This window comes from Coccidioides immitis (genome assembly GCF_000149335.2).
Source record: "Coccidioides immitis RS genomic scaffold supercont3.2, whole genome shotgun sequence".
Classification (NCBI taxonomy): domain Eukaryota; kingdom Fungi; phylum Ascomycota; class Eurotiomycetes; order Onygenales; family Onygenaceae; genus Coccidioides; species Coccidioides immitis.
In genome coordinates this window covers 2,760,232-2,779,099 of record NW_004504309.1, presented here as the reverse complement: position 1 = coordinate 2,779,099, position 18,868 = coordinate 2,760,232, and the positions used below count along the sequence as shown (strand labels likewise).

Here is an 18,868-nt window from a genome sequence, read left to right as displayed (position 1 = left end):
GAGCATCTGCATGTGTTGGCGAGATGAATTCCAATGTCCCTGTCAGCTCGAGGTTCCTGACCCGTTCAAATTATGAAATGAAAAAGTTACTCTCATTTGGCATGATCCGAGTGGGAGTTGACTGCTGGTGATGAAACATTTTCTCAGACGTTTGCAACCCCTTGAGTCGATCTTCTCATCCATCCAATTGAAGAACACTATGAGAGGTTTGCCTTCATCTTTTGGAGTAAAGGTGGGTGGACAGGCTCTGGTCACCATTTGTCAAGGGTTTGCGCTTGCATGGGTGCTTTCCATCTCCAAATTTCAGACAGGGGTTCCAAAAGCTTGTGAACGGATGAACCGTGCCTGATGCACAAGCCTCAATATCGAAGCTACTGGACGGGAAATGTCCCGCCGTCACGACGCCATGCTCAGACAGAAAAGAAATCACCACAACCAATACTGCTCATTTAAAAGCAAAATAAAACTCTCCACATCCCTCCCGAGCTGTTCAATTGAAAATAGATTCGGCTACGGAGCACCTGAGGGCTGGTGGATGCGGATCTTCTCCCTTGATGTCCGGGGGGGGGCCTTTGGGAACTCCTTGTTTTTATTTCTCCTATTCAACTGGCGAGTGCAGACTCTGTGGTTTCAAAGTAAAGTTTTTTGTGGTCCATGAATCACACAGATGTCCAATAGCTATAAGAATCGGGCTTTGGAGTGAATCTCGCGTCCAACGGCACGGCCGACGTTGCAAGCAACAAATATCAATAGAAATATTCCCAGCGCTGTAACAAGATGGCTATTCGTCGTCCAGAATCCAGTCAAAGCCATCAGCATGGTCCATGTGGAGATTGAGTCCGGCTCTGAGTGTTGGAATTTGTGCCGTTGGATCGCACCGCTGAATCCCCATCTATCGGCGGAGCATCGCAGTTCGACCAACTGAATTAAAACTTCGGAAACAACGCCCGCATACTCCGTAATTGGACTAAAATTTTTTTTTGGGGTGGCCCACTGAGGATAATCGATCATTCTCAGCTGCGACTGCTGTAATCCGAAGCTGACGATCGTCAAGAGTTCCGGTTCGATCTATCCACAGCGGAGAACAATTCCATCGGAAACCGTGCACGTTCATTGGTATAGTTAATGCTCTCAGAGTTCAAGGCCGGATGACTCCAAACATCGTATTCCTCTTCGTTACTCCGTAAAAACTTCGATATCACACATCATGAAGCTTCAAGAAGTTTTCCTTGCTTTCAATCTGGGCTGTCTGGGAAGAGACAAAGTCCGCCCACATGAAACCTCATCTCTTCCCTTTCTTTTTCCCCTTTTCTTGTCCATTCGTGGCCGCCGATTTCTCAAATCCACCCTTCACCAACGCGTCTCTCGCAGCGGCATTGATAATGCGGAACCTGTCTGGGCCCAGCTTCACTCCGCCATACCACCTCGTAACCACCACAACCACGTCCCAGACATCCATCAACTGCATAAGATGTAGCATTCTGCCTCCTGCCGCAGTCTCTCCATCATCATCGAAATCCTGAACGACGGTGTCAGAACCATCGGCTTTTTTTTGTTTGATGCGCCACGCGGTAATGTTATGCGTGGCAGCAGCGACCTTCTTTTCCGTCGCGAGAAGGTAGTCCAGATATTTCTCTGCCTCTTCTTTTGACTTTACATGCGCCGCCCGAGCGAGAAAGACGGATTTCTTTTCTGTAATCGGATCGGACATGATCCACGACGGAGCAACTTTAAGACCGATGGACGCCAGAAGAGCTTGACCGCTCGAAGGTCCGTGAATATCTAAATCACCCAGCTGCTGAGGATAATTATCTTCCTGCTCTTCTTGCTTCCTACCATTCTCAATATCTTTCGCTTCTTGTTCCGAAGCTCTCACTTCATCGAACCTTTCTCCGGCTTCGACGATCAGGTCATACAGGCACACAGAGCCCGGCGTCCACACCCGCAACACTGCTTCCGACAGTATATCCACCCACTTCTTTCCCTCGCCGCGTAGACCCGTAGATGCAGTCCCGGTAACTCGTGGGGCGGTCTCGGGATACTTCTCGTCAAAGCGAACTATGAATGATATCTGGGTGTGCTCGGGTACATTGAGTATTATTGTTGTAGCAGTGGGCTCGGTCGAACTAGATGTAGGAGGTAGCACAACGGTAGAGGAGCCATAGATTGCGTTGATGGCATCGATTTCTTCGGCGAGGTCGGGATTAGAGAGGGTTTCGGAGGGCATGGTTTGGTTGAGTTGTTTGACGCCTCGATGGAAATGCTGGATTAGCGTTCAAGATGGCTTTGTTAGATGTGGTAATAGCATATGCGAATACAGAAAGAAAGCAAAACTAGCGGTTTACTTGCTAACTTTGCCGTGTGGGATGGTTGAAGGAGTCAGCTTCTAGCTGTGGGCATGGGATTGAAGCGAAGTGGGCTGTGTCGCCAATTCGGTCCTTAAAAACTTGCGACGGAACTGCGCGGTTGCAGGCTCTACACCTTCTCGAGCGTGAGATAACCACTTGAGTCCTTCAACATACAGCGACTATATACAGTAAATATATAGTTATCTACAAATCATGGTAATCTTAATTACACTCGATACCATCAGCAGAGGAATGGGGCAAAAGAGGCATCGTTATGGTCATCATTGTCAATATCGTGGATATCCTTGATCTGCCAAAAGTCACGACAGCCCTCAACAAAATTATGGCTGCTCGTTGCGACATCATGTTCTTCCATTGGCGCGAAGCACAGACGCATATACTGCCACGCGCGATCTTTCACTTGATCCGTTGGTGCAAATAACCAGCCAGGAGCAACAATGAGGCGGTATGGCTTTTTCATCAGATATTTCCACAGAGCGTTCGCTAACTCTGCTGCTGAGGTCTGAGACCATAAAGGATGAGTTTCAAGACATAACTTGATCCAGACGAACATACCTCCGCCCGGCCACTCAAAGTCAAACATTTGGGCATTTTGGACAACCTCCCATTCATCCAGTTCAAGGGCGTCTCCTGAGATTGAACCTTGGATAGCAGAAAATTTACCTTCATCAAGAATGGTGCACATTGTACGCATGCGTTTCTCGTATCCTCCACGCAATCCCTCAAGCCAACGGACCCAGCCGTCCATACGCCACCCTGGAGAGTTTGAGGCGCGGGACTTACGATTAATATCATCACCCTGATCGCCCATTATCATTTGGGCAACCATCGACTGAACAAAGCCCGAAGGATTTTGCGTAGAAGTCTCGCTAATCTGCAAGACTCGCCTCACGATACTGGGCTGCGCCGTAAGCCAGCCTAGCCGACAGCCAGGAGCAATAATTTTGGAAAAGGTATCCAAGCGAACGACACGGCCATCAGTGTCCATGGAAAGATATGACCGGACTAACGAATCCAAGAATGGGTAACCAGATCGTTGGCCATGCAGGTCACGATTGGAGTCATCATCTGGGTGGAATTTAGTATGCTCAGCGATCCCCTTGGACAGATATTGTAGATGCCAGTAAGGCTCGTCTTCTACAATTATGATATCGTACTTCTGGCAAAAAGCGTAGATCTCTCGGCGCCTGTCGAAGGGAAGTACCGAGCCTGTGGGATTCTGCCCGAGACTAGTAATCCAGTGCTGTTAGCCGGGACTGGAAAGGATTCTCCGTCTGCGGATAGAACAGTACTAACGTCACAGTGTACATCAGATGAGGTCGTCGTCCACGACTGAAATCCCAGTTATCGAGGACATCTGCTAGTCCACCTTTCCCTTCCACTCTCATCCCCTGGGAATCTACGACAACAGGAACGATATTAATACCGCGAGGCTGCGCTGTTTGAATAGCATTCATATATGCGAATTCTTCACATAGTAACCCCTGTCGTTCACCGATCCGGTCTCGATCCTCAACCCAGACATCTGTAAAGATCTCGATGGTCTTTGAGAGTCCGTCAGTCGCTCCACATGTTAAAATTACTTCCGGTCCTCCTTCGTACGGCAGACTGGGAAGTAGGTTCTCCCGGACGAATTGCCGGATAAACAAACGCAATGGCGGATATCCGTCGATTGCACCGTATTGCAGAGCTGTCGCCAGGTCTACTTTTCTGAGCACATCGGAAGTGTCGCTTTCCTTTGGAATTGTCACTTTCCGCGAGGGGAGGGACGTCGCTGTCGAGGCGATTCGTCCTGAATTTTGCAATCCGTGAGAGGAGCTCTCTCGGGGTAATCGGTGCGGGAAAGCAACGGTCGCCTCAAGGGAGTCGAAGGGAAAGTAAGAAACGTGCGGGAGGCCTGGCCGTTGATTAGCGATGGGACACAGCAATCACGCATTAGTTGACGCTCGCTCTTCACCTCCGGCTAGATTATGAATGCCAGGGATGGCGAAGTACTTGTAGAACTCCTTGACGCTGCTTCCTTGGCGATTTTTGGTCGCAAAGGAATAATAATGGGAGAAATTCCGGGGAGGGCGGAGCTTGGGCTTTCCCGTCTTACTCCGCCACGGATCGTCATCTTTACCCTGGATGGGCGCTGGCACATGTGTGTCTGTGACACCCCCAGCCATTATTGAACAAATGCTCTTCAGCGACTCCGTGGATATCCTGCTGACCGCGACTGCCCAGCTCCTCGCAGCCCAAGGAGCCCAACTAAAACAAGCCCCGGAGAAGCCTCAGAAAAGTCCTTCGTTTCGCGGACTGGATCACCAGGTGCACATCCTGCAGCGCGGATTTGGGTTAAACTCGACAACAGACTTTTTACTCCGTAGACGGTAGAACCCTCCAAAGTCACTTGGGAGTTACCACGAAGTTAATCTTCTCGCAGCTTAGTGCTTCCGCCTTTCCGATCGATTGATCCAGACGATTGTTGCTAAGGAACTTGGGTCTTGGCTGTCGCACCCATGTGTGTTCGACTTCATCATGCACTGACGTCGATGTCTCATTTGACCGCGAAGCCTTTCTTTTTTTAAAGAATAAAGGAAGCAGGCGCCTTCATTCCGTCTATTTTCTACAAGCCGAGCTGGATATCGGCTTGCGAGTCTCTTTTCTGTTACCTGTCGACTTTGATTCTAACACCCTGTCAAGCGCTCCGGAGAAGCCGGGAGGCTGATGTGGCGCTGAAGAAGACTTGCGGCTCTTTCGGCATCGTTGACTTGCTCGCTTTTCTAGACTATCACATCGCAGACAAAGCAATAACACTTCCGGTTTGTTTCTGGCCCTATTCCGCTTCAACAACCTCTTGCCGTGCGCTGACAGTTGAGGTCCTGTCTGATAGAAGACGTCAAGATGCCTTATGAAAGCCGTGATGAAGAAGAAGGCCTCTCTGGACGGACGGCTGTTTCTTCCGAGACGGACGATATACTTGACTATGACTCTGCGGCCCCAGGCTCCCGACTGAATATAACCTCCGAAGGCGATCCCACCACTTCCTTGCCCCTACCCGTTTGGCTGACGGAATCGTCAAAGGCTTTCAAGTGGAAATGGGTTCCTCTACCATTGAGAAAAGCAGCCAGGACGTCTGTTGGATGGCTGAAGGGGCCTCAACCTCCGCAGGATCTGCGCTTCAACCCGCTTCTCCCTTCCATGCAGGAAACACCTATCCGGCTTTTGAACCGCTTTTTACCCAAAAGAAAGCACAAGATTGCACTGCTACTATTTGCATACTTCAGCTGGTTCTTATCGTGGTCTTTGGTTTTGAGACATTCAGTCTCTGCTGGGCATATCGAAGGTTATGGGCAGCCGCATCCGATATCTTGCAGTGCAACTTACTGGTTGGTTCCTCCATTGTTCTATTGCTTGCCCCGTTGCGAGTTTCGCTAATAGATGGCTTATTGACAGGTCTGGTGGCAATCAATGTGGTTTAAACGGGTACGACTGTCGCCCGTTCAACGCCTCTACTTTCACCTTCAGGTGCCCCGCGTTTTGCAGCAGTCTAATCCTGCTAAACCCCCATACTGTTGGGAACCAAACTTTGAATTACCAGCCCCTAATCGTCGGAGGTCCGAAGCCAGGTTCCTCAGACGGTATATACCGGGCAGATAGCTTCATTTGTCAAGCTGCAATCCATGCCGGTGTCATCTCCGATTCGACTGGAGGATGTGGTGTTGTTGAACTCACCGGAACCTCGCATTCTTACCTTTCGAGCTCAGCGAACGGGTTTACTTCTACATCATTCCTTTCAACTTTTCCGAAATCATTCCGTTTCTTGCGGCTTCCTGGATCCCAGTCGGACTGTCCGCAAGACCTGAGATGGCCCCTGTTTGCCATAACCGCAAGCACTATTGTGCTAATCTCGATATTCACGACGTCTCCTGCTGTTTTCTTTTTCAGTACTTTCTTCATCCTCATGCTGCACGTTGGGTTGGTGTCAGATCCCCCAAGCGTTTCCCAGGTTCGCGAGTTGATCTCGCTCCACTTCGCTCGGCTTCTTCCTGCCAGTTTCATCGCGTACGTTCTTTATTTATACTGTGCGGTGCCACTTCTACGGCCACTTTCATCGCCTCCAATGTATCAGTTGAGCAAGACGATACTTTATCTTGCTCCTGCTTTTATTGGCGCGTTGAACAACTATACTTTTGCCGTTTGGATACCCATTCAGCGACTGACCCCCTATGATCTCAAGAACCAACCCGGTGCTCCCCTTGCACTGGTCATCGTGCTTATAATTGTTGTCATGATTGTACTTTGCCAAATGTGGTACATCCGTATGGGTGGGCTATTCTTCCGGTATCTCAAAATTTATGCCACGATGGGAATTATGGTTCTCATTTTGCTGATATTGCCTGGCTTCCGCCTTCGAATCCATCACTACATCCTGGCTATGCTGCTAATGCCAGGCACCGGCTTCCCGACGCGAACGTCGCTGATATTTCAAGGCCTCTTGCTTGGCCTTTTCGTCAACGGAGTTGCAAGGTGGGGCTTCGCATCCATCATCCAGACTCCCAGTGCATTGGGCGAACGCCCAAGCCCTGGTGGTAAAGATGGTTGGTGGGGCGCAACAAGCCCTAACATCACAAACTCCTCTGTCTCGATCTCGTTGCCTTCAGCACCAGAGTATCGTGGCAATGGAAATATCACCTTCCACCTCTGGGAACCGGAACGCATGGAAGCACTGCAGGTCGATGGGGTCAGTGTGCTGGTTAATGATGTAGAAAGATGGCGTGGTTACGTGGATGAAGACAAAAAAGGGGATTTCACCTGGTACCGCCGTGGTCATCGTGGCCTTGACATCGAGGACGAAGAGGACGATGACGAAGCCCCGGAGGATCTCTTTTTCCGCTTTGCATTCTTGCGCGGCTCGACAGCTGGAAAATATGGAGGGGTTGCCGTTTGGAACCGTGATGGGTCCTGGATTCCGCCCCCCCCTCCGAGAACATAGTTCGGTTTCTAGAAATTTCATACAGAAGAAAGGGCGCACGACATGGTTTAGAATTATTTGTGAATTTTTATCGGTTCTGGAGCTTTACGGGTTCGGTTAGTTCGATGGACAGGCTTTGGGTTCGGAAGATACATATGGTATACTCGGTGTTTAGATGCCTCAATCCGGATGATGGCTTTAGATGGATTTTTTTTTCTTTTTTTCCTTTTTTTTTTTGCTGGTTGATATGATTATTATTATTATAGACATGTTTATAGCTTTCGAACAGCCCCTATCGGGCCTTTTGGAATGATTCAACTGGCTAGGGCCTCATCCCCCTGTTACCTTACCAGCAACCCTGGTTTGCTTTTCGGCTTCTAGTCTGACCATCGTGAACGTATGTGCTTCTTCAGCCGGTTGGGATTCTGTTGTCTGCAAAAAGTTTTATCACGTGATATAAACGTGTATATGTCACGTGATAAAGGGCTTGGCGGTCATTTGGGGGATTCACAGGGCCTTCCCGTCATCTCTTTGATTATCACACGACATCCTTTAGTATCTTCAGAGGATCAACTACCTGCTCCAGAAATCCTTTATGCAATCTTTGCTGGCTGTCCCTGTGCGAGTCTGTAAGGCTCATCGTTGGCTCTGCACGATCGCCTCCGTCGAAGTTCAAAGTCAAACACCTCCGAACCGCATTAGCGAACACGTCGCCACACCGATGTGCAAGTCTTTCATTTGCGTGTCTTAAGAGATACTGGGTAACCTTCTCTGGAAGCCTCTGTTCAGGCTTCAGACCAGATATCATGTCTTCAGCCCTCTCCCATAGGCCAATTTCAAGCAGGATCACGCCGAGTGAGTAGACATCATGGACTTGGGTGAACGTCTCCCGTGGAGTTCCCCATCTCTTTGGATGTCTGTACACATTTCTGGCGAGTTGATTGTCGTAGGGCCCTAATGAGCTATCAACCGAAGGTCTCGAAGCCTCGAAACCACAAATCCGAATTTCTGCTCGCTGAAGGGCTGCCCTATTTAGACTTTCATCGGGGAAGAGAAACAGGACATTTTCGCTGCGTAATGCTCGGTGAACCCAATCTACTGAATGTAACAGGAATAACGACTCTGCAAGCTGGTGGCACATATTGAAACGGAGTCCCAGCGATGGCCTTTGGTCAGGTTTGATGCCGTGGTACAGGCCGACAAGCGTTCTGGTTGTCGGTGTAGCATTCGAGCCTGAGAGGCACGAAATGAGGCGGAGTTGACCCGAGTTCGCGGATATTTGTTTGCAGTACCTTAGGCAGCGCAGCACTCGGAAGTCGGGATCGCTCTGACTGCTCAAAAGCCTTACAATCTTGGAGAACCTTTCCTCCAAAATGTCCGAAAGCTCCCCATCGTCGTCCACTGGAAACGTGAGGGTCTCGACAAGCACGGCACTCCCTTCGAAGACGCCGACTATTTTATCAGAGGAGATAGTCTTGCTGTTATTGACAGACGTCCATGGCGCGCTGAGAGCTTGTGGCAACTTTGTCTGGTCAATTAATAGCTTCCGTATCGCCGTTGATGCCGCAAAACCCGCAGTGCGAGCGTCAGTGTCAGATTGCAATGTGTTGAGATTCGACAGCACGTTGAATACGGGCAACGGCCACCATGCATCCTCTAGAATGGCCTTGGTCCGCTTCAGCCAGTCTTCAAATTCATCAATAACACGCACAACTTTCCTTTTCCCTCGAGTAGCCCAAGACCATCCGACAACAGATGCTAAGGGCGATTTTTTACAAGTATCCGGGTCGTTTCCTGACGTGTTTCTTTGGAATAAGATCTTCTCCTCGCCTGCTGTTAAACCAAAATGAGTCGCGAAGTCCGATCTTGTCCTAGATGGCTCAGAAGATATCGCGTACTTCTGCTCCAGGGCGAAGTGGGCATACAGTAATTGCAAAAGCTCCCGGAGAAGCTGAACAACGATGTTCTGGCTTTGATCAGGAAGCACTTCGAAAAGCTTTCTGCCATGGAGAAATGGGAATTTCTCCCCTTCGAAAAGCACCTTTTGGAGGGCGTCGTAGCGATGAGAGAGTTGTTGAAATTTGAGACCGAGTTTTGCTGCATCGGTCCCATATTGCTTGACATCGCTTACAGTATCGTACCCAACTCTAAGCACTTTGATGGTCACTTGGACAATTTCGACAGCTGCCACTACGCTCTGAAAGCTGTCCATCGTGTGAAAATTGTGGTGAACTGATAGTGGCAGCGGTGAAGGGTATTTCGTAAATTACTCGGCACTTCGTCCTTTTTTCTATAATCCGACTATCTGTATGGAGAGAAAATGTTCGCTTAGTCGACGTGATTGCGAGCAATTGGTATTGCGGGGAAGGGTGCTAACTAGCCAACTTATCAATTTATAATTGGCAAGGCTCCGCGAAAATATAACTACATAACCACTCCGCCCTGGAATGGCTCGTGGAGCGCGCAGAATATGAACCTTTGCCCTACTAGAACAGCATTCGCATGAGCGATGAGTTGGTGACGTCTTAAATAATCGATCCAGCATTATTATTTGATATGACGCCGAAATATTGAAGTTTAGCACCATGAGCTTAGGTTCCCAGATCCTATCGTTCCGGTCGAACCTTGCGGATAGCCTTTCAATTGTTCAGAGTAACTGTGGACTTGGCGCATCGTCCGATCCTGTTGAGAAAATAACCAAACCTGTGCCGTTATTTGATTTTCTTCGTATCGCCTCTGCGTCCGGCCTCCGCCAGTATGCCCAAGATTTTGCGGAGCAAGGACTTATGAGCGCAAGGTTGGGCGATGGGGCCGACTATATTGTCGACAAAGTGAAAAGCCGGGACGGACAGATTGTCGTTGTTAAGCATGTCAAAGCTATCGCTTCGCTGGACATTGGGGTAACACGGTCTTCAAGTGATGAGAGCTCCCAAATACGCAAGGTTTTACGCGAAATTAAAATTGCCACGCATCCAGCGCTCAAAGAAAACGCAAATATATTGCAAATGAAAGGGTTTGGTTGGGAACTAGCAGAAGGTAGTCTGGCAATTCCTTTCCTAGTGGTGGAATACGCAGAACATGGCACTTTGCGGAGCTACCTTCAGAATAATCGGGGTCTGTGGGCGTGGAAGCCAAACTTGATCTAGCTTTCGGGGCAGCGAAAGGGCTTCAAGCTCTGCACAGCAATCGCATCGCCCATGGGGACTTGAAGCTAGAGAATGCCCTGGTGGTATCCAGCGCCTCTGAGCACGCAGCGTTAAAGATCACCGATTTCGGATTATCAGTGGTGCTAGAGGACGATGCGGGTTTATATGAATACTTGGGAACCTTGTGCTATCGACCGCCTGAAGTTTGCCAGCAAGCTGGTGATTCTTCGGCAGCAGGATTGATCACTGGATCTAGCTACCGAGCTTGTGACATTTACACGTGTGGACTCCTGCTTTTGGAGATTTTGATTGATGGCGAACGTTACTTTGGCCTAGCTGGTCAGCAAGTTCAGCTGGAGGAGCGCTCTGCAGCTTTGCAATGTTTACTACAGGTGGCCGACCAAAAATCTGTGGTCCTTGCTACCATTAAGAGCATGGTGGAATCCTGCCTACACGCGGAAGCTGGGGAGCGGCCACAAATTCAAGAAATTGTTTCCCGATTTGGAGATGTTAAGGGGTTCGTTAGGTCTCCACATCTTTAGCCTAGTGGAACTAACATAGAACCAGTGACGGAGAAATGCTGGGAGATCAAGATGTGTCTCCCTTCACATTTTCGGAGTTATCTCGCGAAGAATCTGATGGTATCGTTAACATGAACCAGGTTAGAATGCACCAGACTACTTCATTCCAACTCCTATCCGTTGATGCATCTTCTTTAGTTGTTTGCAACTCTGGTCGGCCACGAACTTCATGATGGGTTCGTACATGTCGCTCCTTGGAACATACAAGAATTGATAGCGGAGGGTTTGCGTGAGCGAACTACCCTCCCTAACTACAAGATAGCTTTGCAAGCTTGTTTAGAACTGGGAATATGCCATTACTTAGGTTTTGGCGTCGATAGAGACCAAAGAAAGGTCCTGCAGTATATGGACCACGCCGCAATTAAAGGGAGTTTCGAGGCTCGCCGGATACGCCATCGACTACACGGGGCCTTTTCAGAGACAATGGAGCCACTTAATGTACAAGTAGAACTTGATGACCAAGAGGAATTGCAACTCCAGCGTATCCTGCTGGCCGAATCAGCCCACCGAGAGGTTAATCCTTTTCAGGTATTCGACGAAGTGGTCCAGGGGGACTTTCGGCTTCAGATGGGTGATGAAGAGCTTACCCTTCATCAGGCAGCCTATATAGGGGATCTAGGCCTGATTCGAGAGATTCTAAAAAGTACAAGGGACTTTCAAGATGACCAGGGCCGCACAGCTCTGTTTCTTGCCGTCCAAGGAGGCCATTTGGATGCCATGGAGATGCTCCTTGAGCTAGGCGACAGCGACCCTAGCATTTCAGATTATGATGGTCACACCGCCCTTCATATGCTAGTCATGCTAAAAATTACAGAAGTCGAAGCTGCCCTGTCCCTGATGTTGCGGTTCTACCCCGGATTGGACCTGGATGTCTTCTCTTCATCTATTCTCGATGCATCGGAACATTGGTGTGAGTTATGGGGTGCTCCACTCCACTGGGCTGTTTTAGCCGGGAATAGAGCGATGACCTTTTGTCTGGTGAGGTCAGGAGTGCGTGTTCATGACTGGCCTGAGGATTTATGCCCCATAAGAATCGCTGTTTCTCTTCATTTGTCCGACATCCTTGAAATACTTCTAGCGGCAATTCCAACCAAAGTTTTTTTCCAAGGAGGAAATATGCTACTGGCTCTGAACTCTAGTAATCCATTTCGGAGACTATTATTGCATGGTAAAAATTACGTCTCCGAAATCGAAAGGACTATAACATTGCTCACGAGTACATACTCTAGTGTGGGTGCGGGGAACTCATTGATAAAAGGCAACCCTTTACGGAACATTTTGATACACAACTTTTCTGACAGCGATTACTATATTGCAAAGGCTCTGGTTGCAGTCGGGACATACAAAGATGACAATGAAGGCTGGACGTTATTGCAATCTGCGATTCTGGGTTGTCGTGGCTCACCGTTGTCATCTGTTTGTCGGATGGCCCTTGATATGATTGACATTTCACAGGACTTCAGACTGAGGAGCACGGACTATAAGAAAGGATGGATGGCGTTGCATTGGGTAGCTGCTGGCGGTACCGTTCCTGTGGCTAAGATGCTGCTTCAAATTGACCCAGACTCCATAAACGTTCGCACGCAAGAAGAGGAAGAAAGAACGCCACTTCATCTAGCAGCAGAGGCTGGAAAGAGCATTGCCATGGTTAAACTTTTGCTCGATCGCGGAGCCGATGCCTCCTTAACAACATCGGCCCTGAAGCTTACTCCACTCGGTACCTTCATTAGCAATGGAAGAAGTGAGCTTAATATCGACATATTAACAGCTCTACTGCAGGCATCGAAGCGGACAGGTTACTTAGCATTTAGCTCCGACAATTGGAATGTCTTACACTATGCTGCAGCTCGTGCCGCGATTCTTGATTCAGAGTCGCTACCTGGCCATGTTCTCCTAAGGACGCTTGCCTCAATGCAAGAGATGAAATCGCTGATCGAGTCGACTACAGCACGAGGATGGACTCCACTTCATCTTGCCAGCTATTTCATTGATTATACAACGATAAGGGTGCTAGTAGAGGAGATGAATGCAGATGTTCGAGCACAAACGCCGAACAACGCAACAGCCTTTGATATTGTGATGGAGCGAGCAAGACGGTTCCCTGATAGTTTGCGTGGAGCAGACTCCTTTGCAAGATGGAGCAGGCAAGCATATCGCTCTGCCCTTTCTTGCAATTGAAACTCGAAGAAACCCAAGGGTCATACCATCTCACGCCGCTACACGTCGCAGCTTACATGGGATATCATGTCGAGGTTACCAAGCTCATAAATAAAGACCCGAATAGCGTCTTTGAGACAAACTGGGAGGGGAAGACGCCCTTACAAATGTTGCAGAACACAATGCCCACTCATATAGATGCAAAGTGGGCTCAGAGATTTTGTAGGCTCGCAGAAAGAGTCTGCGAGGTGCTCATGGTTGTCGAGAATGAAAGGCACAGGAGATAAAGATGCTTCCGGTTGTGTATCCTAGTCAGTACAGCAGCATAGTATGCTAATTATCATTTCAAATCCAGCTGACAGAGCATTATGGTTCACGTTACAACCTAGTTTTTAATTCCAGTCACCCAACACTCTGGGCCATATTTCTTGCTTTGATTGGTCCGCGGGACCAGAGTGTTTGAAGAAAAGCTTGACCGAGATATCTTGGGAAATGGCATCCGAATATTTTCCCGGACATGGAAGCAAGCGGATAGATCGGTTAACAAGCGGCTTTCCGTTAGACGTACGGATAATAACGATAATAAACAACCCTCCAGTGCTTGTTTTGTCGCTGACATATCTGCTATGGATGGCGCTCGTTTTAATCGCAATCTCTATTTTAAAAGCACAAGGCCATGATTGGTAGGGGTGGGAAATGCGAAGTAGGCGTGGATTGTAATGGCCGCTTGGCCGCCGCTTGGGGTACGCGCACCCCGGGAAACCCATCTCTCAGGTGATCGGCGTGGGTAAACGACGGCATATGATCAACCCATGCTATGAGGAACTGAATGCGATGAGATTACTAGTGAAGAGATCTTCGTGGTCGTTATGGACACCAGGGTCTAATAACAACTGTCCAGGACTTGATGGTGGCCCTGGTACTGATTTCAAATCCACCGTGGCCCATGATCCCGTTCTTGATGCTTCAGACGGTGAGCTGCATGATGATCGATTCAGAGGATTGCGCGTCGCACGACATCCATGAACCAAGGAGGTAATCCCAATCCACTCAAGAGACCTGGCGTTAACTGACGGAAAACTCCTTGAGGACCACAGCTGACACTGGAACCGATGGTGTTCTTGGTATTTCCCCCTCAAAATCCATGGCAGCGAGAGTTGGTGTCATATCTGCATATCTCGTGTCTACCCTGGTCCGCGAGATAGTCACCATCTAAGCCACCTTTAAAACTTTTGAGAGTTAACTTCAGATGCAGCATATTGGGCGACTCACTGACTCGAATTGCGGGCGACCCTGGTGTACTGGGCGCATATTCTCGACAGATAGCGCTGCCTTGGCCCTGGGGATTCTCTTCATTGGGTTAATGAACCTCTTTAACAACTCAGGGCACTTTTTCCTCAACATTGAGAAACAGGCAAAGACACTGAAGTTTATATCTTTAATGCTAAACATCCTATTGAGATGCCCTCTAACCAGTATAACTGGATGGAATGAAAAAAGCGCGGCGGGCTCATCCCGCGTCTTCGAGGTAAAATGCTTGAGTTAGACATTATTTGAATCAAACGCCAGGATAGTTCAACTCACCTTGATAACATTGCTCAGGCATGCGCTGTGTTTGAAGCCAGAAAGATTGGATTCCCGGAAATTTTTTAACCATATCAACACTTGCAGCTGGCCTCAGCTTTCGTTGATCCCGCCCGCAATATCCGCCAAAAATGGTGAGTCTGGAATCATATGTTTGTCAGCATTTTGACGCCTCCTCGTGGGAAAATCACATATTACATACATACAAGGGAGCTGAGTACCCGAAGATGCCAAAAAACGCCAAGCATTGGCGTACTTGTAACTTTGGTAACTTACGCCAATACGGTTACAGGGTACGGAGTACTGTATGACCCCCGCCGGCCCCGTGGACTGATGTGCACGTGACGAGGTTGTCTTTCTAATTTAAGGTTATTTTTAGCTGCTCAGATCTTCTTCACCTTTAATATGACCTCCGAAGTCGCACCAGGAAGTCCTAGCAAAAGCACCGAGCAGGGATGATCCCAAAAGTACGGTATGTCGACGCGATGGGGCCGATCCTACGGTACTTGTAATTTGCCCTGGGGAGGTTAAACGAATTTATCCCGGCATACAATATCTGGGATCCCAGCTGGGTAGAGCAGCACAACCCCAGAAACCGAGTTTCTAATAAAAGCCCAGAACTAGTAAAATATGCACCAGTCAATCCATGGCAAAATCATAGCCATTTCAGGTTTGAGTTCCGTTCCTCCAACCCTTTGACCTTGAAGTGAAAGTACTCTGTGGAGGATCGGCTCAAAGACGATAACAAAGAATAACACTGCTATTGAACACAAATGTGTTCATGTATTACTGTTCATCGACAAATTTCATTGAAATGTGCTATATACGTAGCTGGTATCTGATTATAAAGACCTTGAATAAATAGGTATCTTTCCCAGCGAGAGTGGAAGGGAAAAAAGAAATTAGTCTTTCGATAATAGGAGTCCAATAGTCGACGCCAACATACACAAGCCCTAAACTACCTCTCTTCATCATTATTTTGTCCCTTGAAGTGTGCATTTGGGAGAGTGTTAAGCTTGTCCTCCTCTTTATCAATCTTGTAGTTGGTAAGCCAGAAGCCGATGCCACCAGCAAATGTGAGGCAGGCTGTGACACCGTAATTCCAGATCAAGAGAGGATCCTCAGCAAGTGAGACGAGGGCCTGGCCCAATGCAGAAGAAAGAGCGTTCATGAAGAGCGCGACAGCCTGGACCAATGATCTCATGTTCTTCGGGGCTTTTGTAAAGGCGTATTCGAGGGATGTGACAGACGCAAAGATTTCGGAGATACCACCGCAGACGTAAGGAACAGCCTGAACCCAGACAGTGATTGGCGCCGGAATATTGTCTTTCGCACATGTATTCGCGTACTTGCCACAAGGGCCCAATTTATAAATGTGATATTGGATCACAGTGGCGGCGATCATGGCGCAGCTAGCAATAAAGAAGCCAGCTGTAATACGCTTCAGAGGAGTGAACTTGATACCCAGCTTGCGCAGAATTGGGTATACAATCCTATCCATAATGGGGATAAAGAGGATGAGCGCAAACGGATTGAGATTGTTAACAACGTCGTTAGGGACACCATTTAAGGTCATCGTGGCAGCCTGGGAAGTTAAATTGTTTGTCATTTGGTTGTAAGAAAGCCCTGAGGACCTCAACATTAGTTTTAAAATTCATGTCAGCCAGGTCGGAGTAAGCTTACAGAAGAGAGGGTACCAGAGGAAGACCTTGCAGGCCAACAGTCCACGTCGGACTTCATCAACCCAGGCATCGTCAAAGTTCATCCATGCTGGTCTGTTTGGAATATTGCTTGGCTTCGCTGCTTCCCACATGTTGGGATCCTGGAAGTTGCGATAACTGTATGGCACTGACTTTTAGAAACAGGTTACACACAAAAAAGCAGCTTCTTCATAACTTACGTCTTCACGGGGTTGATCGACCACCGACCCTTCATAGCCAACCCCCACACTTTCAATGCTTTGCCATAGACAGATCCTTGTGGTGGCGTTAAGACATATACCTTGCGGCACAGGAACAAGACGAGCGGGCAAAGGGAGAACATGATTGTCGGCAGGAGGAAAGACAAGTAAAATCCAACATATTTCTCCGCATAAACCATGGAGACCTGACCAACAAGGGCACCGATGTTGATCATGAGGTAAAAATAATGGTAGATACGAGAAATGGTCGCTGCTGGATCGACAATAACCCGCTCCCCTTTTTTCGTGGTCGTGACATACGGGTGGCTTTCCTTGTACTGCTCAGCAATTAAAGGAGAGATATTGGATCTATGCCCTGTCAGTAAACTAAGCAATAGGCAAATGGAAGAACCCAGCATACTTGAAACCTCCGGTTCCGATTCCCATAACGACCACGCCAACAGCGAACGCAGCCAGTGCGCTGGGGCCTTTGGCAATGACTGGTGGAAGTGCAGAGATAATGAGAATGATATGGCCAATCATGGCACAAGCGATAGACCACATGATGGTTTTGAAGCGGCCAAGGTATTGATCCGCAACATAAGCACCGACCAACGGCATAATGTAGGACCAAAACTGGTTGACTGTTTGAATGAGTGAATTAGCGACAGAAACACCTGGGACTTTGAGCTGTTCGAGCAACTTACACATGGTCAATCCAGCGGAGGCACGCTGACCCAAGCCCAAGGCGCCGGCAGTTCTGTGGGTTCCGCCAGCGCCAGTTGTCGATCCCTCAGGAAGTGGTCGCTGAATGTAATTGGTAACTAGAAAATGGTATATTAATCATCTGCTTTTCTCCCCCAAAACAGACGATTCCTCGGGATTGCACATACAGACGTTGATTGTGCCATAGTAGGAGAAGCGCTCGCAAAGTTCGACAAAGGCAATACTGAAAGTGATCCAAGGAATCTTATCAGATACTCTGCGCAGCGTTAACATCTCCTCGTCGGTGGGCGCAGTCCGATTAAGTCCCATGCCCTCGTCGTCGCTGTCATGGCGACTTCCAGCACCTCCAACATGTACTGAAATTTCCTTCTCGTCAAGAACACTGGAGACGTGAGGAATGTCGACAGCACCCTTGTGGGGGTCAACACTAGCTGGTGCTTTTTCGGACATTTTCTCAGGCGGATTGGAGTTGTTGCCCTTGACTCAGGTTGAGCAGAAGAAGCAACACCTGAGAACGGGAAACCGGATGGTTTCTGGGGCAGAACCGGGAGCTCCTTTCTATATGTATGGGGAAGTGTGGATAGGCACAATGCAACCCCGCTTGTAGCCGTGGATTGGCCTTTGGAAGGATTATATCGAGCAAGCTCCCGGGCTATTCGCCATGATCCCTTGCCACTCCGCAGAATTGGCGAAATAAACTAAAAAGCGTGTCTGAGGCTACTTGGTTTGGGTGGGGTATATTAACGGGAACCAAGACGCCCAGACGAGAAGAAGGTTGCAGCGAAGATGGGGTGCCGTCAAACCTGGAACGGCCTGAGAGGCAGTCTGACAATAGAAATTTTGCCAACCGGGGATGGAGCGGCATAGGCATGTCAGGTTCTCCATTCTTGAAGTCCAATAAGTCTGTGGAGGTGCCAAGTACGCATAAGTGGAAGGCCAGACATAGCCAAGAGCAGAGGATGGGGGACCGTTTCACTGAGCCCGTACGGAGTATTTTCGTGAATAATAAATTACCTCAAAAAGACTTTGACGACAACTTGGCGGAACGGATAACTCCACGCTCAGCCAACTGGATGGTTACGCCATTGACTCTCAGACAAGGAGTTACAGGAGCTGAAAGGCATTTCTCTGTTGTCAATTGAATATTAATTATGATGCATGAAACATAGAATGTACTGATGTGCTTTCCCCAACAACATAAACTTCCTAGTAGCCAGGAAAATGGCGCCGGAAAATTGCTTTGCAGCGTGGGATTTCATTTCCACGAGAACACTGTTTGGTTTCCATGCGCTTGCACCCATGAACCTTTTGCAGGTGGTATGGAGCAAATCTGTAATCGTTGGGTATGTTATAATTGTGTTAGTATTTTCAGAAAGGAAATAGTGTGGGATCGTATTTGGCTGTGATTCAGGCATCTGTTGTCCAATCATTTCTCCTGTCAAGCAATT

At 48.5% G+C, this 18,868-nt stretch overlaps 7 protein-coding genes across 7 annotated transcripts; 2 read left to right on the top strand and 5 right to left on the bottom strand.

Annotated features, from left to right (window-relative positions):
- Positions 1-70: 70 nt before the first annotated feature.
- On the bottom strand, positions 71-2,345 carry CIMG_06500 (impact family protein). Its single transcript, XM_001242603.2, has one exon. It carries the CDS (start codon positions 2,225-2,227, stop codon positions 1,283-1,285), a length of 945 nt encoding a protein of 314 aa, XP_001242604.1. The 5' UTR covers positions 2,228-2,345; the 3' UTR covers positions 71-1,282.
- Positions 2,346-2,486: 141 nt separating this feature from the next.
- On the bottom strand, positions 2,487-4,642 carry CIMG_06499 (aromatic amino acid aminotransferase). The gene is made up of 3 exons (XM_001242602.2): positions 4,327-4,642; positions 3,666-4,266; positions 2,487-3,598 (listed from the first exon to the last, which is right to left on the bottom strand). Exons 1-3 carry the CDS (start codon positions 4,535-4,537, stop codon positions 2,590-2,592), a joined length of 1,821 nt encoding a protein of 606 aa, XP_001242603.2. The 5' UTR covers positions 4,538-4,642; the 3' UTR covers positions 2,487-2,589.
- Positions 4,643-5,255: 613 nt separating this feature from the next.
- Positions 5,256-7,749, top strand: CIMG_06498 (LCCL domain-containing protein; the record flags this gene model as incomplete). The annotated part of the gene is made up of 2 exons (XM_001242601.2): positions 5,256-5,740; positions 5,808-7,749. The coding sequence occupies 2 exons, from the start codon at positions 5,256-5,258 to the stop codon at positions 7,345-7,347; spliced, it is 2,025 nt and encodes a 674-aa protein (XP_001242602.1). The 3' UTR covers positions 7,348-7,749.
- Positions 7,750-7,864: 115 nt separating this feature from the next.
- On the bottom strand, positions 7,865-9,538 carry CIMG_06497 (uncharacterized protein; the record flags this gene model as incomplete). The annotated part of the gene is made up of 1 exon (XM_001242600.1): positions 7,865-9,538. One exon carries the CDS (start codon positions 9,536-9,538, stop codon positions 7,865-7,867), a length of 1,674 nt encoding a protein of 557 aa, XP_001242601.1.
- Positions 9,539-9,911: 373 nt separating this feature from the next.
- On the top strand, positions 9,912-13,505 carry CIMG_06496 (serine/threonine protein kinase; the record flags this gene model as incomplete). Its single annotated transcript, XM_001242599.2, has 4 exons — positions 9,912-10,440; positions 10,473-10,989; positions 11,040-11,133; positions 11,192-13,505. 4 exons carry the CDS (start codon positions 9,912-9,914, stop codon positions 13,229-13,231), a joined length of 3,180 nt encoding a protein of 1,059 aa, XP_001242600.2. The 3' UTR covers positions 13,232-13,505.
- Positions 13,506-13,518: 13 nt separating this feature from the next.
- CIMG_13061 (uncharacterized protein) lies at positions 13,519-14,951 on the bottom strand. Its single transcript, XM_004445325.1, has 3 exons — positions 14,795-14,951; positions 14,483-14,731; positions 13,519-14,399 (listed from the first exon to the last, which is right to left on the bottom strand). The coding sequence occupies exon 3, from the start codon at positions 13,975-13,977 to the stop codon at positions 13,603-13,605; it is 375 nt and encodes a 124-aa protein (XP_004445382.1). The 5' UTR covers positions 13,978-14,399; positions 14,483-14,731; positions 14,795-14,951; the 3' UTR covers positions 13,519-13,602.
- A 585-nt stretch (positions 14,952-15,536) lies between these two features.
- Positions 15,537-17,937, bottom strand: CIMG_06494 (oligopeptide transporter). The gene is made up of 6 exons (XM_001242597.2): positions 17,588-17,937; positions 17,402-17,518; positions 17,116-17,338; positions 16,695-17,063; positions 16,478-16,632; positions 15,537-16,420 (listed from the first exon to the last, which is right to left on the bottom strand). Exons 1-6 carry the CDS (start codon positions 17,868-17,870, stop codon positions 15,753-15,755), a joined length of 1,815 nt encoding a protein of 604 aa, XP_001242598.1. The 5' UTR covers positions 17,871-17,937; the 3' UTR covers positions 15,537-15,752.
- Positions 17,938-18,868: the final 931 nt, after the last annotated feature.

Bases quoted from the DNA above. Each gene is read 5' to 3' on its own strand.
- CIMG_06494 (XM_001242597.2), bottom strand. From the start codon at position 17,870: ATGTCCGAAAAAGCACCAGCTAGTGTTGACCCCCACAAGGGTGCTGTC. The intron at 17,339-17,401 runs GTAAGTTGCTCG...TCATTCAAACAG, and splicing joins CTCCGCTGGATTGACCATGT to TCAACCAGTTTTGGTCCTAC. The intron at 16,421-16,477 runs GTAAGCTTACTC...TGAGGTCCTCAG, and splicing joins CCTCTGGTACCCTCTCTTCT to GGCTTTCTTACAACCAAATG.
- CIMG_13061 (XM_004445325.1), bottom strand. From the start codon at position 13,977: ATGGGTTTCCCGGGGTGCGCGTACCCCAAGCGGCGGCCAAGCGGCCAT.
- CIMG_06500 (XM_001242603.2), bottom strand. From the start codon at position 2,227: ATGCCCTCCGAAACCCTCTCTAATCCCGACCTCGCCGAAGAAATCGAT.
- CIMG_06499 (XM_001242602.2), bottom strand. From the start codon at position 4,537: ATGGCTGGGGGTGTCACAGACACACATGTGCCAGCGCCCATCCAGGGT. The intron at 4,267-4,326 runs GTGAAGAGCGAG...ATCAACGGCCAG, and splicing joins CATTCATAATCTAGCCGGAG to GCCTCCCGCACGTTTCTTAC. The intron at 3,599-3,665 runs GTTAGTACTGTT...CTGGATTACTAG, and splicing joins CATCTGATGTACACTGTGAC to TCTCGGGCAGAATCCCACAG.